This window comes from Phaseolus vulgaris, chromosome 6 (genome assembly GCF_000499845.2).
Source record: "Phaseolus vulgaris cultivar G19833 chromosome 6, P. vulgaris v2.0, whole genome shotgun sequence".
In the NCBI taxonomy this organism is placed as follows: Eukaryota; Viridiplantae; Streptophyta; class Magnoliopsida; order Fabales; family Fabaceae; genus Phaseolus; species Phaseolus vulgaris.
Genome location: NC_023754.2, coordinates 9172534 through 9193346, shown reverse-complemented (window position 1 = coordinate 9193346; position 20813 = coordinate 9172534). Strand labels below are relative to the sequence as shown.

Here is a 20813-nt window from a genome sequence, read left to right as displayed (position 1 = left end):
CCTTTTTTAGTTTCTTTAGTATATTTGATTTTCATTAGGGTTATCAGTGATGTTTTTTTAATAAGGTTTTACAAGTGATAGTAAAGGATCTCACATGTTTAAGATCTTATTGTGTGTATAATATTTTCTTTGTTTTTCTGAAAGGATCTTATAGAACTTGAGAAATATATCTAATCAAAATTATTAAACAATTACATAGTTTTTGTGATAGAATAAATCCCTATAAATCTTGGTATCATTATCTTTTGTCATACATATATCTTCAAAATATTCGTGCAACTTAAAAAACAATTTTGATATATTCTCAGTTATATTTCTCATATACACTTGCAATTTTGTTAGTTGTTACTAAGGTGTAAAAGAAAGACAATTATAAATCTTCTAAGCCATATAACATGTTGGTACATTTCTACTATTTATTATTATTTGTCAAATAGTAGTAGAACATGAACAATTATTGTTAAATATCAAGTCTCTATCATGAAAGTGACACATATAAAATGAGAAACTATCAAATAATATTTTTAATATATTGATATAACTCTGCCCTAAATATATCTTTTTTTTTTAATATATCTTCTATTTCTTATAATTTTTTATTGTTTTGTGGGTTATATTATTCCAACCTATAAAAGATTGTGCTGACTTTTTAATGTAGTATTACATTATTGTTATATATACATATTCTTGTTTTTTTTTAATTTAAAAAGAACATCAAGTTCGTATATATTCATATATTATGTAATAAGGGAGAGTGAACTTGTCTCCAAGTAAAAACTTTTTCAACATCTAAGTTTTATAGTTTATACTCAAATTCTTTTATATAAAAAGAGTAGTGAAACCCTAAACCCTACAATACAAAAATCTTCTATTTTCTCCGTCACCTTATAAAATCCGAATGAAGCATTGCATCATATTTCATAATACAACAAACGGTTGGTGGAAACCCCAATTCTATTTAACAACTAGGGATATATATATATATATATATATATATATATATATATATATATATTTATAATTAACAAGTGTATATAAATCATTGGTGTGCATAATGATAGTACATTATCAAATTCCATGCATATAGTTGACATTTTCCCTTTATTTTTATTACAATCTTTGTGAATATATATGGTAATATTGTTGTGTATATCAGATGACCATGACAATTTTGTTTCGTATTCTATATATATATATATATATATATTAGAAAAGAAAAATCTTAAAATTGATATTTGTGTTTTCTTTTCTGTCACATTTTTGTGATGCCAAAGCACTTTTAATTTTTTTTACCAAAAAAGGCATTTTTAGTTTTCTTGCCCAATATACAGTAATAGTAGAAAGATAATTTTAATCTTTTATTTCTATCTCGTTTATTCCAATGGGAGTGAATAACGTGTTTGAGCTTTTGATAAACAAATATTGTGGGGCTAACATATTTTAGGTCTAGATAAAAAATTATGTAAGTTGGCCAAATATTCCATGCAAAATGTTCTTTTAACTAAATCAAAATGTATTATAAATAATCAAATATAAATCTACCAAACACCAAAAAAAAAAATGTCTCACGCCTTTAAAACATACTCTTATTTCAATCCTTGTTATGTATATAAAAAACACACTGAAATTAATGGAAAGTATTCAATTACTTTAAGGGGTGCAGGAAGAAATAAGATGAAGAAAAGGGGCTGCACAAAATTAAGAATGGGAGCCCAAAATGTATATCTTGGGGGTTTTGTTTTCATTTTCTCAACATTTAACAAGAGAACATTTAAATTTATCCTTCAGTTTAGGGTTTTGCATTCTATGTTTATGCACAGAAAAAATATCTGCAACCGAGACACAGTAGTAAGCAGTTGCAACCATGGTCACCTTCAGGGTAATCTTATCATGGATTTTTCACCATTTTCCTATCTTTTAACATTACAATCGTGCTATATTCTTTAAATTCCTTGCAAGATGGGTCTTTTTCTGATTTTTTACTTAAAAAACTCTTTTTTATTAATTTTTGTTTTGTATTTGATTTCATTTTTTTCTCGTGCTTTGGAGAGTTTATAACTTTTTTTTTTTACTGAATCAGTTTCACCAGTACCAAGTTGTTGGGAGAGCTCTTCCCACTGAAACTGATGTGCATCCCAAGATCTACAGGATGAAACTCTGGGCCACCAATGAGGTCCGTGCCAAATCTAAGTTCTGGTAGTGACAACCTTAACTTTCTGTTTCTGTTTGATGATGGGATTGCATGAAAATGCTGAAAAAACATGGAAATTTTCAACCTTAGATTTTTAATCTGTGTGTATGGCTGGTAGGTTCGCACCATTGATAGGCAAACATGCTTTGAATCAAGTTTTTTAATGAGCATGATTCACATGGAATGTTGTTGTGGTGTGAACTTCAAAGGTCTTGTAATTAATTCCTCATCCTTCACGTCAAAGAATAATTTTATTTTTCTTTTGTACAATGAAATTAAGAACTATTTAAAGAAAGTTTCATATTCCTCCACCCGCATAGTTGTAGCTTGTAATAGCTGTCTCGTTTATCTGGATAGTAACCGTGTAGCATACATCTAAACTGTGGAAGTTAATTTTTTTCATAACAAGCCTAATACCCTTTTAATGTATTGTGATCGCACTCATGTTTCATGCTTTTTGTCAATGGAAGAAAAGCCGAATTTGCCAGTCAGGTTTACATGAATGTTATGATTTCTCTCCCTTTAAGCCTGCCAGGCACAGGCTAGTGACAAGTTTCTGCACTGTTTCCTTTGGTTTGGACGAGATTAAAGTGTTGTTTTGTTTCTATTGATTCATGAAATTATTGCATAGCTTTCTGTTTGTGAAAAGCATGACTACTGACCATATCCCCTTTTTCTTTTTAATTTTTGCAGGTATTTCTTGAGAAAGGTAAAGAAGGTCAAGAAAAGCAATGGCCAAATGCTAGCCATCAATGAGGTATGCATTCTCAATGGACTCAATATATTCCTCATCGCATAACACTGGTTATGGCAGCATGTTGGAAACAAGCTATATTTCTACTTGAAGCTTGTTGCTTCTTTCAGTGCTTATGTTAATTTCTTTTCCTGATAAAAAAATCACTTGGTACTTATAGCTATTGTTTTGAAACCTACATCCCAAGGACAAATCAGATTATATAAAACGCATATATATTGTAAGACTGTTAAAATAACAAAGCCATGTAGTTTTCTGCATGCTTGTTGGGAATTTGGCTTAGGCAAGTAGTTTCTGCTTGACTATCTTTTTATGTTGGACTCATTGCACCACTTTTCTCTCATGCATTGAAGAATTCTAATTAATTGGAAGTTGTTTGTTAGAGTATTTGGAGATCTGTTTGCTTTGTTATTAGGTTACTAGGCATCTTTTAAGTTCCAATGTTTCTTTACGGATGTTTAATTTTAGACACCAGTCTCTATAGTAGTTGTAAAACCTGTGTGAAGAGAGGAGGTTTTAAGCATGAAAGTGTGAAATATTTTGGTAAATCAAGATTGAAGTTTGGTATACATATAGACGATATGGTCAGATACTAGGAAATCTTGGTAGGGGTCATTGAGGGAAACATATTGAAGTTTAGACACATGTTCATCACAGTATTGTTTGCTACCATCTCATGTAACATTTACCATAGATTTTAGCTTAACTTTGCTATGCAAAAGAGTACTTGTAGATGATTTGTTTTCCTGTCTTTAGCTTCTGGTTCCAAATGCAGACACTGATGTATATTTTCCTTATGCTAATTACAGATTTTTGAGAAAAATCCTACCAAGATAAAGAACTACGGGATTTGGCTGCGGTATTAGAGCCGGACTGGTTATCACAACATGTACAAGGAATACCGAGATACTACTCTGAACGGTGCTGTTGAACAAATGTACAACGAAATGGCATCTCGTCATAGAGTCAGGTGTCCATGCATACAGATTATTAAGACTGCTACCATCCCAGCTAAACTTTGCAAAAGGGAGTGCACCAAGCAGTTCCTCGACTCGAAAATCAAGTTCCCTTTGGTGTTCAAGAAGATTAGGCCCCCTACTAGGAAGCTCAAAACAACATACAAGGCATCCAAGCCCAACCTGTTCATGTAATTCTCAGTTTGCCACATTTCCTACTGGTCATCTTGAGGCTGCTTGATTCATTATAAACGTAAGAGAGCATAGAGAAGGTAATCACATAGTAACAAACTTCATTTCCTGCTACCACATAATGTTTCTATTCTTATTTTGATTATTTTTGTTGAGCCCTTGATTTGCTCATTTCCATAAATCTGATCAGGAATGGTTCAAATCAAGTGTTTCATTTTTGTTATGAATGCTGGTTTTTTATTTATTATTTAATTTTTCCATTCTAGTGATTGAGGAGGAGTACTGTCAGATATATGATGAGCATGACAAGTGAAAAGTTTCATTCAAATCACAGGGAACTTCGGTTATTCTCCAATAATAATGCCTATTGTTTTTATTCCTTGTTAAATAATATCCATTAAATGGTTTAAAGAATGCTTAAAAACCATCCACAATATGTAAGCTGTTTGATCTTTATAAGCTTTGTCTTCTTTTTTTATACTACCTGCTATAAAAAGAATTGGTTTAAACATATCATATATTATTTATGAATAACTTTACCTGTTGTGGCCATGAATAACTTAATTAGACCACATCAAAATATTCTGATCTAAATTGAACTGGATTATTTTTGGTTTGGTTCATTGAAAAAGGGTTTAGATAAATAGCAATTGAGTTGGATGAACATTAAATTGTGTTAAATTTGGAATTACTTTTTGTAATCTGTGGGCCTGTAGGTATGTGAGGTAGGAGAGGGTTAAGATTTGGGTGAGGGAAGTGGGGATGGTGCATGGGGGAAGGTGAAATGAAATTTAAATTCATTCATTTCATTTAAGTGAGGGATGCTGTCTAGGGATAAGCAATAAACTTGGCCCTTCCCGTTTTGGAAAGATAAATCATATTGCAGATAAATTTTTTAAGGTTTTTTTTACCATCACGGGGCCTTTATTTTGTTTTTGTTGTAAAAAAAAATTACAAATCTAGGACAAGTCGTGCCAATTTGGCATGACTTCATATGTAAAAGTCCTGTCATGTGGCATGACCCTGTCATGTGGCATGACCCTGTCATGTGGCATGACTTTGTCTAAAGTTGTGTCAACTTGGCACGATTTCTGTCATGTCAACCTGAAGTCATGTCAAGCTGGTATGACTTTGTTCACATAATTTTTTTTTTAAAAATTCTTGTTTTTAAATAAATAAATATATTATAATTATTTAATTATAATTAAAATTATAAGTTATGTAATATTTGAAATTAATTTGATAAATAAATTTTTTATGAAAGAATAAATACTTAGGTAAAGAAAATAAGGAAATTAATAATCAAACTTGAAATTGAATTTTATTATCAAGTTTGTTTGTGCGGACAACTTTTATTCTGACCTTCGGTTCTGCAATATGAACATTTTATTTGTTTATTTAGAATTGAATAATCTATTTCATGGACTAATTTAGATGTATAGTTTGAAATTCCTCACAATTCTCTATTTATTTTTTAAATAATTAATTCTCATTTCTATTTATTTTCAAATGCAATAACAATTTTTTTCATATTTTTTATTAATTTAATAACCAAATTAATATATTACATTATTGTCAAACATGATCCATACACAATTATTTATTTTTTATTGTTTAAAACTAACACTCTTAGAAAATTATGTATCAAAATAATTTTAAACATTAAAAAAATAAAAATTGTGTTCAAATTAATAAAGCGTTACTACTCAATATATAAATAAAAAAATTAAAATTATATTCAATATATAAATAAAAAATTAAAATATATATAATTTGATACATAATTTGACGTAGACAAAGTCGTGCCAAGTTAGTACGACTTCAGGGATTTACGTGACAGAAGTTGTGTCAACTTGACACCAGATTTGTAATTTTTTTAAAACGACTCCATTTTGATAAAATCGGAAAAAAAATGTCCCATGCTGGTCAAAATCCCATTTTTTAAAAGATTAAATGTTTGTTTTTTTTATAGCGTGAAATTAGTTTTCGTATTTTACTCAACTTAGATTTCGCAAGTGTTTCTAATAAAAAAAAACATTATTATTAGAATGAGTTTTACTAGACAACGTTAACTTTTTTTTAACGCAATAAATGGATTTTTAATAAAGACTATGTTTGTAATTATTATAATTATAGACATTGTGATAATATTATAATTATTATTATGATTATATTTATTTTTATTTTTGTCGATAATAAGATTAATAATATTAATAAGAATAATAATTATAATGATAACATTAATATTATTCATAATAATCTTACTAATATTTTTAATATAAATATAAGTAATATTAAAAAAATATTAATAATTTTAGTAAAAATATTAACATTTATTAGTGTTATTATTAATAAGTTAAAAATTATATTATTAATAAAAAATAATATTATCTATAGATAGAGTCATGGGTAAATTTATCCAAAAATCTATATTTGTGAATAATACGTATAGATGTATCTGTATAGGTAAATTTAGTCATGAATCTATATCAGGATTTACATACATTAGGTAAATTTGCCCATAATGAATAATATTGATAATACTAATAATATTAATAACAATAATGTGATGATATTAATAACACTAATAAAATTATTAAAAAATATTATTAACATTAATTACATTATTAATAATATTAATAAACGTATTAATATAAACTATAAAAAATGTTATTAGTAAAAGTAATAATTAATACTATCCATGAATATAAACTTGTGGATAAATTTATCTACCAATATAGATTTGTAGGTTAAATTACCTGTAGATACATATATGCAGATAATATTAAAATGATTAATAATCTATGTTTATATACAAAGGAGATTTTTTTGTTGTTTATAATTTTTTTTTCAATTTAATCTTTATATCAATATTTATTTTATTATTTTATTTTAGATATTTCAATCATTTCATCATTTTTCTAAGCAGTTACTAAATATACAACAAAGATTTGGTTTTGAAAATTGCTTTTTCTTTTTCTTTTTAATATTTTTTCTTTATTTTTTAAAATTAATATTTGGTAGTGAGTGTTTTTTATGCACATCGAGCGTTCTTTATTATTTATGCACATCGAGCGTTCTTTATTATTTTATTTAATCATTTTGTATCTACTTATAGGAGTTTTGAAATGGAAAAATTGGAAAATGTTACTTAAATTGAAAATTAAGAAAAAAAATTAAGTATTAATATTAAATTTGAAAAAGACTGATTTATTTGTGTTTTGTTTTTTTTTAAAAAAAAGAAGTTATTAAAAAAGTTATTATCGGACAAAATCATTATTAGACTTAATTAGACTTAATTACAGGAATATAATCAGTATTAATGAGTCTATAATTAGACTTAATTATAGGAATATAATCACTATTAATGGGTCTATAATTAGTCTAATGCTATGGTTATATATATGTATCATTGCTATAGATGAAAGGCAGATTGAATAAAACAGAAAATATTCTTTCATGGTATCAGAGCACAAAACTCTGATACCCGACAAACACAGCAAAGGCAACGGTGCACAACCATGGCAGATGCACCAGAAAAGAATAATGCCAACAAAGCAGAGCACGAAGGAGGAGGTGATATGATCTCAACGCGAGTGACAATCCCGGAAACATAATCACGCAAGTCCAATTGCGCGGAGAAAATTACGACGAATGGGCAAGAGCAATAAAGATCTCGCTTCGTGCCCGGAGAAAATGGGGCTTCATTGATGGAACACATATCCAACCAGAGGATGAGGCACCCGACCTTGAAGATTGGTGGACCATGCAGTCCATGATTGTATCTTGGATTCTAAACACCATTGAACCAAGCTTACGATCCACAGTAGCATATGCTGAGACTGCACATAACTTGTGGGAAGACATTAAAGAAAGATTCTCGGTCGTGAATGGACCTAGAATTCAACAACTAAGGTCGGACTTGTCAAGATGCAAGCAGGAGGGAATAGTGGTGGCAACTTACTTTGGAAAATTGAAGGTCCTTTGGGATGAGCTTGCTAACAATGACAAAATTCCATCTTGTACGTGTGGTGGATGCAAGTGGGGGATTGGTGCTCAGTTGGAAAAACGAAGGGAGGAGGAGAAGGTTCATCAACTCCTTATGGGTTGGATGACGCAAGCTACGGGACAGTAAGATCAAACATTCTGGCCTCAGATCCATTGCCGTCTCTGAACCGCGTATATGCTATGTTGGTACAAGAAGAAAGAGTGAGAATGATGGCCAAATCAACGGAAGAAAGGGGGTTGGTCGTGGGTCTCGCGATGCAGGCCAACTACAAAGAAAAAGGGCGTGGAGATATGGTAGAAAAATTAATGACGTGCAGTCATTGCGGTAAAAATGGTCATGACATGAAGGGATGCTTCCAATTGATCGGATATCCCGAATGGTGGGGTGACAGACCAAAAAGTGAAGGCAAATGGAACGGCAGGGGACGCCAAGGGATGCGAAACAAAGGTAACCCGACACGTGCAAATGTGGCACACGCTAGTGGAAGCAACAGTCAAGCCAACAATGACGACAAGAAACTTGAGATGGCAGGTCTGACCAATGAACAATGGAAGGTACTGGTTGATATGATCAGGAAACAAAAATCAAATGAATCAGAGGAAATGACTGGTAAGAGCATTTGGGATTTGTGGATTATTGACAGTGGGGCATCAAACCATATGACCTGGTCACTGGAAAATTTGAGTGAAAAGGAAACTATACAAAGGTGCCCCGTAGGGTTACCCGATGGTGAACGTGTTCTAGCTTGCGAACAGGGAACAGTGACTCTTGAAGAAGGACTTGAATTGAAAAATGTCCTTAATGTTCCCAAATTAAAATGCAATTTACTTTCAGTACCTCAATTGACGGATGAAGAAAATTGTGTTGTAACATTCACTGATAAATTGTGTATTATACAGGACCGCACTTCGAGGACGCTGATTGGAGCAGGTGAACGGAAAGATGGGCTTTATTGGTATCGTGGGGTACGGAAGACTCAAGCATGTCATGTCAAGATGGAAAATCAACTAGCACTTTGGCACCAAAGATTAGGACATCCGTCATTTAAGATTGTGCAAATGCTTCCTGATATAAGTGGGAAATGTACTCGTGATGAGTTGAATACAGTTTGTGAAGTTTGTGAAAAATCGAAACAAACGAGAGATAAGGTTTTCTTAAGTGCGCATCAAGCTTTGAATATTTTTGATTTAATTCATTGTGACTTATGGGGTCCTTATAAAACTCCTTCATCCTGTGGTGCTTCATATTTTTTGACAATTGTGGATGATTGTTTACAGGCAGTTTGGATCTATTTGTTAAAAGAAAAAACAAAGGTATCAGTGACTTTGAAAAAAAATTTCACACTCGTTGAGAGGCAATACAACAAATGTGTTAAAATGGTTCGCTCTGACAATGGAACCGAATTCATGTGTCTAAAACAATATTTCATTCAACAAGGTATCCTTCACCAAACTTCCTGTGTCGGGACCCCGCAACAAAATGGACGCGTCGAACGCAAGCATCGGCATATTCTGAATGTTGCTCAGTCATTACGGTTTCAAGGCAATCTTCCCATTAAATTTTGGGGGGAATGCGTTTTGATTGCAGGCTACTTAATCAATCTCACACCATCCTCCATTCTAAAAGGAAAAACCCCTTATGAAGTGATCCATGGATGTGTACCCAGTTACGTGCACTTACGAGTATTTGGTTCATTATGTTATGCTCATAATCAAAATAGACAGCGGGATAAATTTGATAGTCGTAGCCGAAAATGTGTGTTTGTCGGGTATCCATATGGCCAAAAAGGATGGAAATTATTTGATTTGGAAACAGAAACTTTCTTTGTCTCTCGTGATGTACATTTTTTCGAAAATAAATTTCCATATTTTGAAGCCACAAAGATGGACACTGCACCACCATTGCAAAACCCAATTATTGCCAACTCTTTAGAAACTGGAACGGACCCACATTTTCTTCATGAAGTTGCCTCCTCAAACCTAGATGAATGCATCGTCAACCAACCCATTGCATCTCCCATCCCAGCCAAGGAGGATGCTACTCACAGATGACTTCGACCACACTATCAACGACTCCGATCCGTGTATAGAAGCCTCGACGCTACCCGCGGATCCACCGCCGCGTCCGACGGAGACGGCGCCGTCAGTTTCTTCACCACCGCTGACGGCCGCGGTTCCCCTTGGGCAAGGGCATCGCGCGAAGCTGCCTTCCGTACGGTTACGCGATTTTGTCGCAGCCACCACGATACCGTCAAGCCCCTCTGTTCCGTCACCTCCTTTAACAGAATCCTCAGGTGTTTCGTATCCTATACATGATTTTGTGAATTGTGATTCCTTTTCTAAACATCATCAAAGTTTTCTTGCCTCTTTACACACCGAGCAGGAACCCCTGTTCTTTTCTCAAGCGGTCCGAGAACCCCGGTGGCGTGATGCTATGGCATAGGAGATTCATGCTCTCGAACTCAATGACACCTGGAAACTCACTGCTCTCCCTCCTGGAAAGAAGGCACTTGGGTGTAAATGGATCTACAAAATCAAATACAACTCGGATGGAACAATTGAAAGATTCAAGGCTCGATTGGTAATTCTTGGCAATCATCAAGTGGAGGGTTTGGATTACAACGAGACGTTTTCTCCTGTCGTAAAGACGGTAACCATTCGCACAACTCTAGCAGTAGCAGCCGCAAAAGATTGGGAGCTTCATCAGATGGACGTTCACAATGCGTTTCTCCATGGTGATCTTGATGATGAGGTTTATATGAAACTCCCTCCTGGCTTCCAAGAATCTCAACCAGGGGCAGTGTGCAAGCTTCAAAAGTCTCTATATGGCCTCCGACAGGCCCCCAGGTGTTGGTTTGCTAAACTATCTTTTTCTCTCACTCGTTACGGCTTCCAACAATCCCCGAAGGATCATTCCCTGTTTACTCTCAATAATAATGACATACAGTTGGTTGTGCTAGTCTACGTTGATGATCTTGTGATTGCAGGGAATAATGGTACTGCCATCCAATGTTTTAAAGGCTACTTAAATCAATGCTTTCATATGAAAGATTTAGGCCGCCTCAAGTACTTCCTGGGGGTTGAAGTTGCTCGCTCCCCCAACGGAATCTTCCTTTGTCAGAGGAAATATGCCTTAGATATCATTACTGAAGTCGGATTGTTGGGTGCGAAGCCCGCCACTACACCATGTGAAGAAAATCACAAATTGAGCTCCGCTACTGGTTCTTTTCTTTCTGACCCGGCTACTTATCGTAGACTTGTTGGGAGGTTAATTTATCTGTGTTTCACTCGACCTGACCTTGCCTACAGTGTCCAAGCTTTATCTCAATTTATGCAAAATCCACGCTCCGAGCATTGGCAAGCTGCTCTTCGTGTTGTTCGATATTTAAAGGGGCATCCTGGACAAGGAATACTCCTACCTCGAGAGAACAACTTACAACTCTTTGGGTGGTGTGATTCTGATTGGGCAAGTTGTCCACTGACACGGAAATCTCTCACCAGATGGTTTATTCAACTCGGCACTTCCCCAATCTCTTGGAAAACCCATAAACAACAAACGGTTTCTGCCTCCTCTGCTGAGGCTGAATATCGATCAATGGCTAAGACCACCCGAGAATTAAAGTGGATTAAAGACATTCTCGCTTCTCTACATGTTCCTCATCCTGACCCAATTCGTCTTTATTGTGATAGTCAAGCAGCACTTCACATTGCTAAAAACCCGGTCTTCCACGAACGCACCAAACACATTGAAGTTGACTGCCACTTTGTTCGAGATGAAATCATTCACAAGCGCCTTCTTCCATCCTATGTGCCCACACATACACAACTAGCTGACCTTTTCACCAAAGCTCTTGGTACTAAAAAGTTTGGAGCCATCTTGGTCAAGTTGGACATTCAAGACTTACATGCTCCAACTTGAGGGGATATTACCGGACAAAATCATTATTAGACTTAATTAGACTTAATATTACCGGACAAAATCATTATTAGACTTAATTAGACTTAATTACAGGAATATAATCACTATTAATGAGTCTATAATTAGACTTAATTATAGGAATATAATCACTATTAATGGGTCTATAATTAGTCTTAATTACAGACTCATTAATAGTGATTATATTCCTGTAATTAAGTCTAATTAAGTCTAATAATGATTTTGTCCGGTAATAAAGTTATTGGTGAAGTTGGTTTCTTTGACACCTGTTAAATGTGTGAACAAAAAAGATTAGTTGAATCTATAAAAAGGGTTGGAAGAGAAAGAAAAGATTGAAAATACAGGGAGAAGATAATCTCCATGAGAAGTTTAGTCTCTTATGCATTTCTGTTCCCTCTAAATGTTACATATTCAATCAACCACATTTTTTTTTATAGGGAAAATATGAGTGCACATGATGAAAAGGAAAGAACATGGCAACCAGAAGAAACAAGAGAAGATAAATGAGACTAAGATGGAGAAGCGCGGAAACTATCACTGTCGTGGATATAACTACCCACAAACTAGACTCAAAGTCAAGTCCCTTGAGTGACAAAAAAGCTTTAACTACTACCCTAGACAAATTATTTTGTCATATTATAATTTTTTTATATACTTATTATTATTATTAATATTAATATTATTATAATATTAGTAATATTAATATTGTTAATATTCTTATTTTTACAATTATTAAAAATATTTTGTATGTAATATTTTATATACGGATACAATCCATATGTAATTATTCCTGCTTCATGGCGCCAAAATTACACACTGATTAAATCCGTATGTAATCACTTTTGGATTACATATGAAAAGATCTGTATGTAACGTCTATTTACATACTGAATTAAATCCATATATTTACCTACTAAATTCAATTCGTATGTAAATATCTGTATGTAATCACTTTTGGCTTACATACAGAAAAATTCAAATGTAATCACTTTTATTTTTACATACGGAAAAATCCATATGTAATCACTCTTATTCTTACATATGGAAAAAATCTATATGTAATGTCTATTTACATACTGAATTAAATCCGTATGTAAATAGTCGACATCGTTCTACCGATTGAAAACAAGAACAAATGAACAAGACATGTTTATAAATTGATATGCAATGAAAATAGAATTAGAAGATGAATGATAGGGAAACTTGTGTGGTTGAAGCAAGGGAAGAGGTTCACGTTACTTGGAAGGTGAATAGACTCCAAGATAATGATGTTGCCGCCACTTGAGAGCTCCCAAAGTACTCACAAGATAAGACTAGGTTAGGTGAACAATTCTCACTACTCTCACACAAATTGTGTATAGTAACTTTACTTCAAATTCAATGTGTTTGTACATGAACCAAGCACCCCTACTTATACTAGTAGAGGTCCAGTTTTGAACAAAGAAAATAGGTGGGAAATTCAAATGAAACTCATTTGAAATTGCCGCCTAATACAAGTCACATGTAAGGTGTGACTTCACATGGAAAGTGTGACTTTGCTACTTCATCTCATAAGCCCTAAAACTCCTATCCACACCTCCATTTTATGTTCTATTTAAAAACTACTCTAAAGAAATTACAAAAGAGACATCAATTGATGCTCATCTCCTAATGCTTGTGCCCCGCTTTTAGTAATTCTCTGAGGCATGGTGGATGATGTAATCATGGGTTGGGCTTGGGCCTCAGAATGGGCTTGGGATTTTTGGGCTTGGGCCTCAGGCGTCCTCTCTCCTTGGTCCTCATCAGTAATGCTCACTTTACATACAAATTCAGATCCGTATGTGACTAATCAGTATGTAAATGAACAATTTCTTGTAGTGAACAACCCTATAAATGACACTTGTCATATGGCATGTATTTACATATACACTAAATACACCTCGGTTAGGAAAACGTCAGTCCTTGATAAGGTCGCAAAGCTTTGACCTGTAAGATGGTTCTGAAAATGGAACCTCGAAAATAGTTACTTAAACTGAGCAACACTAAAGCTCGTTCATCCAAATTTGCACCTTATTCATGGATTCCGAGCTTGAGGGCTTGTGTACTACCCAACTCTGCAATATTCGAAGATATACCACTCACCTCCAAGTGACTCGGATATAAATACCAAACTAAGTTATAACGGATCCAATGGAAATCGCTTGATAACCAACTCATTTTAACCTCCTTTGGATACTTTAACCTAGACTCATAACCTAAAAATATACATTTGGTCTCACAAGAAGTACTCACTTAATTCTCCCCTTTATTACTCATATTAACACTTTAAAACTTCTCTAACTCTTACTAACTTTTGTCAAAGAATTTTCTACATGTGAACTTGCATGGAGTATTTCTCAATAAGCTCGTTTGTCACTCTCCAAAGGATCCTCTTGACTTCTAGCTCAACTTCCTCGAAACTTCCTCAAATCCACCTTTTTCGCTCCATTTCATTAAGAACAATTCACAATTATGTCCTTCGTTTTCAAAAATATTTTTTATATACTAAATTTATGAAAATATCATAAAAATATAATTATAAAAAATTGCCCTAAAAAACATGTTTTTTGACCACCATGGTCTTTTTTTCATTTTTTAACAAAATGAGACTGCTTTTTAAAAAATTACAGATTTGGGAAAGTCGTGCCAACGTGGCACGATTTCATATGAAGAACTTGTGCAAGTTGACACGACTTTGTCCACGTCATCTGAAGTCATGCATGGATAATGTTTGACGCTAATGTAATATATTAATTTGGTTATTTGATTATACAACATGTTAGGCCCAACACTATTATAGTAGCATACAACCTCCTATGTATGTTGTCTTGGTGATAGTCAATTCCATGACTAATACACGATAAAGACACGCCAAGACAACTGAACCCCAACAAGTGGCAATATGGGTCAAGTCAGCTAATAATAATAGGGTTACCCAAATTAATATATTACATTACGTCAAACATGATCCATGCATAATTATCCATTTTTTTTGTCGCTAAAAACTAACATCCTTAAAATTTTATTTATCAAATTAATTTTAAATATTACTTAACTTACTATTCAATTTTAATTAATTTCAACTGTAATTAAATAATTAATAATATATATTTATTTAAAAATAAGAATATTTAATAAAAAATTAACTAAAATCAAGCTAACTTGCAACGATTTTAGTTGAACTAATTTATGTAAGCTTCGTGTTGAATAAAAATATTATATTAAATTTTATTACTAACTTGTTCTTATAATAAAAACATTCGAACATTAATCATATATACCATTAATTAATTCAAATCAAATTTGGCTTTCTCTTTTAGAAAATACCAATCATCTAAACACATCTTTATAGATTTTAGCTTTTAAACAAAATCTATATCGTAATAAAATATATTGAGTGCTGACAATGGAAACAAAAGTTAAAATTAAAAATTTTAAAAAAATAGTCACTATCAAGATTAGCACTTGAGAAAGCAAAATGCTATTTGTGCTCAATAATTTACTGAAAAATTGAGAAGTATCGCTATACTCATGAATGAACACCATAAAAGCACAACATATGACAGACATACACAATCAAACTACAGATAAAAATATTTAGACACAAAAATGGTGGTGAAGGTGTATGGTCCAACTTATGCATCCCCAAAAAGGGTGCTTGTGTGTCTGATTGAGAAGGAAATCGAGTTTGAAACAGTGGATGTTGATCTTTTCAAGGGAGAGCATAAGGAACCTGAGTTCCTTAAGTTGCAGGTTCAATTTTTCTTTTGCTACTTATTTTTTTACCCACATAAGCTGCAGCTTCATTTGGTTTTAGGATTTTTGTAATATTTGCGTTTTTTTTCATGTTTAATTCTACCTGTGCCTAATAATTCTTGCAGCCATTCGGATCAGTTCCTGTTATTCAAGATGGTGATTATACTCTCTATGGTAAACCACAAAGCCCCTTTGTTTTCTTCTGCATGTTTTTTCTTGTGCGTATGGTTAAGGAATGTGACTTTTCAACTTTTGATCTTTCTAGTGATGTTCTTCACCTTGAGTGGCCCTTATTTATGTGAGTAGTTCAAACTATTTATCTAGATGTTGTTTTGTGAGGTTAGGATTGTTCATTCTTGCTCTGCACCCCCTTTGCTATTCCTTTGTTTAAAAGGAGGCATAAGGGGATGTAATTCTGTTACTCCATGAAATTGGTGCTTTAGTTGTTTCTGATAAACATATGTTATGGTTTGATCCTTGATGCATCATGCATGTAACTTCCAGAAAACCTAATGAGGGTAGTAATAAGACTTAGTTTTTGCTGTGTGAAATTTCCAATGTAGGATAGTCTAAAACGCTGAATGCTTACGTTCCCATATTCATTTGCGATTGTAGGATAGTCTGTGCTCATTCTAATACACTGATTTAAACCAATGTTGCAGAATCTCGTGCAATAATCAGATACTTTGCAGAGAAGTATAAAGAGCAAGGAACTGAGTTGTTGGGAAAGACAATAGAAGAAAAGGGTCTAGTGGAACAATGGCTTGAAGTGGAAGCTCATAACTTTCACCCACCACTCTACAACTTGGTTATCAATATTCTGTTTGCCCCATTAAAGGGTGTTCCTTCAGACCAAAAAGTGATAGAAGAGAGTGATAAAAAGCTTGAGAAGGTGCTAGATGTTTATGAGGAAAGGCTCTCAAATAGCAAGTACTTGGCTGGTGATTTCTTCAGCCTTGCTGATCTTAGCCATCTCCCATTTGGTCATTATTTGGTGAACCAAACTGGAAGAGGGAATTTGGTAAGAGAGAGGAAACATGTGAATGCTTGGTGGGATGATATTAGCAACAGACCATCTTGGAAGAAGGTGCTTCAGCAATACAAATACCCTGTCTAGATGCTTAATTAGCTCTATATCCATCATGGTTTCGGGATGAGACTTCAGTGTTTCCTAATACCTGCTTGGAAATAAAATGGAGGCTATATGCAAGATGTGGATTTGGATTTGGATCTTTTCCTTTTCTTAAATAAAACTCCTTATATCTTATAAGTTGAATCTTGTCACAAATACAATCTAAATAATGACCATGAGGGCAACCTCTCATGTTTTGCAAGACTGGTTATTGTTCATTTTTCATATGGATATGGATGCATGTTTTACGTTAATTACTGTGACATTGATTTTAACAGGTAAAGATTTTATCCTTGTAATTCTTACAAGTTGCTGTTAAAGAGTAAAAAGAAGGCGCACCAAATTATCTTTCTTGGTTTTGCCTCCATTTTTTTCATCAACCTCTTAACTTTTCATTATACCTAACATAACATGAAAGCCTAACGGCCATAATCTAGAGCACTTCTACTTGTGGAAGAGTGACGAACATAATCTTAGGAGTGAAAGGATGATAGTCATTAGCATTTTTACTTGGAGGGTATAGTTGGTAGAGTTTTCACAGCGCAGGAAGCAGAAGCTATCCCTTATTATTTGGATTTCTTTTCTTCTTCAAAGAACACTTGTTTTAGCAATTTTGCATGTTGAATAAGTTGTTTTTAGTTCTTAGATGCATGATTCAACGACATACTTGGTATGATGAGTTTTATGACTTTATTGATCATCTTCATTATTAATGTTAGATCTAATTAAGACATGGCAGACGATTCAGCCTTCGTTCCCATGTTGAAAATATTCTAAGTAATCAAAAGAAAGTATTGAAAACAAAGATTGTTATGCATATAGAAAGATGGAACACAATAGGTGTTCTAGATGTTGTTCAAGAACGTCTATGAAGATAAACATGATAGATGTTGTCATATATAAAATTTTAGAGAAATGATATTTTGACAACCATAAGAGTTGTATACAACTTTGATATGATTGATTTAAATATAAATATATGTAATAAAGGGTAAATTTGAAAAGGAACTTGAAACATGAAAAGACAAACCATGTCACGTATAAAACATCACACGATGTCAAATATGAACACGTCAAACGATGTCAAATGTAAAAATATTAGTTGAAGTCTTCGTTGAAAGCGTAAAACGATGCTTAATGGATTTTCTAAACAAAACACATAGAAGAACTCATGTGTTGAGCAAAAACACAATTCATTTGACCGTTTAATCAAGTTAATGCAAATGAAAATGTAGAAACTGGGAATGAGAAAGTAAAACAAGAAAGAACAAAGTACGAAAAATTACACAAATAGTTGGAAAAAAATTGATAAATGTTTTTTGTTGTTTTCTTAAAAAAATCACACAAATAGTTCTATGTGGTTCGACTATTAATCAAGTTTACATCCATGAACAAAGTTTCCTTATGAGTATCCTTAGAGATTACAATACAAAGTTTTTCTCTAAACCTCACAAAAACACTTTGAACTATTACGTTACAAATAATTGTCAAGTTCACGTTCCTAAGTACAAGACATAAAATTATTGTCTTAAACCTTCCCATTATGTGCATTTCTCATAAAAGTCAACCATGTGTACAACAGTTAAAACTAAAAATACCATGAGACGCCTACCGTTACAAGGAAATTATATAAAACTAACATTTCATCTGATGAGGCTTAAAAAATTTCTCTTGAAGAAAAACTCATAACAAAAACAATCAGACGAACGTTGTTAAGAGCTAATTTTAAGTTTAACTCATCTAATTCAGGAGGATCAAGTTAGATGAATATTTTTATAGCTAGCTAAATCTCTTGACTAATAAATATTCATGTTTAATTTAACCATTAAATAAAACATTAGCTTCTACTTATTCAAAACAAATATATTTACATAAAGGTCAGCAAAAGGAAAGTTCAATAAAATATTTTAATAGATTTTCACACATCAACTTTCCTTATTGAGTTAGTTTAGATGATTACAACATGCAATATAACAAGAGATAAGAAAGAGAAAAAATCACACACAATAATTTATATTGGTTCATCTATCGCAACAAACTACATCCAATTATTGACTAGCATAGTTAAGTTCAACTAAGTTGACTAATGTTGCAAAGTACAAATCGAGTATTCTTTATTCTCATAGTCAGTCCTAGCTAATCCCTTGAGTATTCTTGACACGAGCTACTCTTGGTTCATCATGAGTATTCTTTACACCTAGTTACTTCTGGCTAACCAAGTATTCTTTCGGATTGCAGTCACTCTTGACTAACCATGTCATGAAGTATTCTTTACTCAAGCCAATCCTAGCTTCCCTGAGTATTGTTTGTGAAACACTCACTCTTGGCTAAGATATGAAAGTTTAGTGTTTCAATGATCTAGTGATCATTAGGTCCGATAACTATAGGGAGGATTGTGTATGAATATAATGATTAGGATTACTCTTCTAGTTTAGATCATCTTGCTCTCTAAAGAGGGCAACGTCTTTCAACGTATACAAAGATTTGGTTCACTTTTCTAAGTAGCTGAAAAAACACTAATACATTATTCTTCTTTCAACTTGAGGATCATTCTAGCAAGTTATGAGGTGTGTGTTATCATTTGATTAGTATATCTGGAGGGTGCAACCTCTACTCTCTTAGCTTTTATGAGTGCTCTTCTTGTGAGTGGCCTATTTGGCATTTCATATCCTCTCTTATATGTATCTCCCCATCATCACCTTCTTCTTGATAAATTTTATTTTTATAGACTTGTTGAAGAAGGTAGTCGTTAGATGATCGTTTATAGTTGTTGAGAAATTTTAGCTTTTATATATTGTCTGTTTTGCGTTTGATGAACTTTATTATGATTGTTGATATTACCTTGATCTTTGCTCATTTTCTTCAGAATGATGTTGAGAATTGACAATGCTTATTATTTATAGAGAAAAGAATTCTTAAATTATTTATTAAAATAATTTGATTACTTTAAAATAAGAAATTTTAAATTTTACTTCAAAATAAGAATTTGAATTTCTTTATAAATTTTTCTTTTTATTTATATTTTTCAATTTGTTCTTCTTCACGGTATTGTTAACTTAACTTCAGTGGGTATATCATTCAACCTTGGTTCAGATGCTTTCACTTATTATTGATATAAGAGATTTCCAGTATGATATAAATATTTTTTATTAATAATATTTAAATTATTTTTATCCTAGTTTATATAAGTTAAAAGTCAGTCAAAATACTTTTTTCCACTATTTATTGAGAAAGAAAGTTTTAGCCTACATTACTGGAAAAAAAAATATTAACAAATACCATTAAATATATTTTAATAAGTACCACAAAATAATTAAGAAGAATATAAGCTGAAAATAACTTCAACTTATATATATCTAACAAAATCTCTATTTATGTTAGCTAAAAAATCTTAAAAGGTTTTGACTTATCGATTAACATTAACTAAAAAACACTATTAAATAGTATTTTGTTCAAATTATTAAACATTGTTTAATATTATATTTTTAATTAAAATACTTTAACCAAACAGAAACATTAAAATGTAATAAATCTAAATTTTTATCCAAATAAAATATTTAAAAACAAATAAAATAAATAATTCACATTTAATATATTTAAATTATCTAAATATATATTTTTTTTTCGTAACAATTTTAATAATTAAATTATATCAAGCGAATTTACGTGAATATGAGTTAATATAATAATTTAACTTTTTGTAAAATTAAATTTCTAATTTATAGTAAAAGAAGATAACGATTTTGGTTACGTTTCAAGAAACACGTTTAATAAAAAATGTTTCAAAGTGAAAACATTTTCTATTATCTAATAAATTTCATGTGAATACTATCAAAACAATTCGAAAAAAAAAATGTTTTGCAAATAAA

The 20813-nt window shown here is 32.3% G+C and overlaps 2 protein-coding genes across 3 annotated transcripts; both read left to right on the top strand.

Annotated features, from left to right (window-relative positions):
• Nucleotides 1-1754: 1754 nt before the first annotated feature.
• Nucleotides 1755-4469, top strand: LOC137831060 (large ribosomal subunit protein eL20-like). 2 transcript variants are annotated; one of them, XR_011084323.1, is made up of 5 exons: nucleotides 1755-1879; nucleotides 2081-2196; nucleotides 2885-2948; nucleotides 3755-4173; nucleotides 4360-4469. XR_011084323.1 is itself a non-coding variant. In XM_068638575.1 (4 exons), exons 1-4 carry the CDS (start codon nucleotides 1865-1867, stop codon nucleotides 3809-3811), a joined length of 252 nt encoding a protein of 83 aa, XP_068494676.1. In that variant the 5' UTR covers nucleotides 1755-1864; the 3' UTR covers nucleotides 3812-4316. The 2 variants fall into 2 exon arrangements, 1 of the variants encoding a protein (XP_068494676.1); XM_068638575.1 differs by lacking the exon at nucleotides 4360-4469 and having other exon boundaries at nucleotides 3755-4316.
• An 11076-nt stretch (nucleotides 4470-15545) lies between these two features.
• Nucleotides 15546-17198, top strand: LOC137831059 (glutathione S-transferase F9-like). The gene is made up of 3 exons (XM_068638573.1): nucleotides 15546-15809; nucleotides 15938-15986; nucleotides 16475-17198. Exons 1-3 carry the CDS (start codon nucleotides 15666-15668, stop codon nucleotides 16927-16929), a joined length of 648 nt encoding a protein of 215 aa, XP_068494674.1. The 5' UTR covers nucleotides 15546-15665; the 3' UTR covers nucleotides 16930-17198.
• The last annotated feature ends 3615 nt before the right edge of the window (nucleotides 17199-20813 follow it).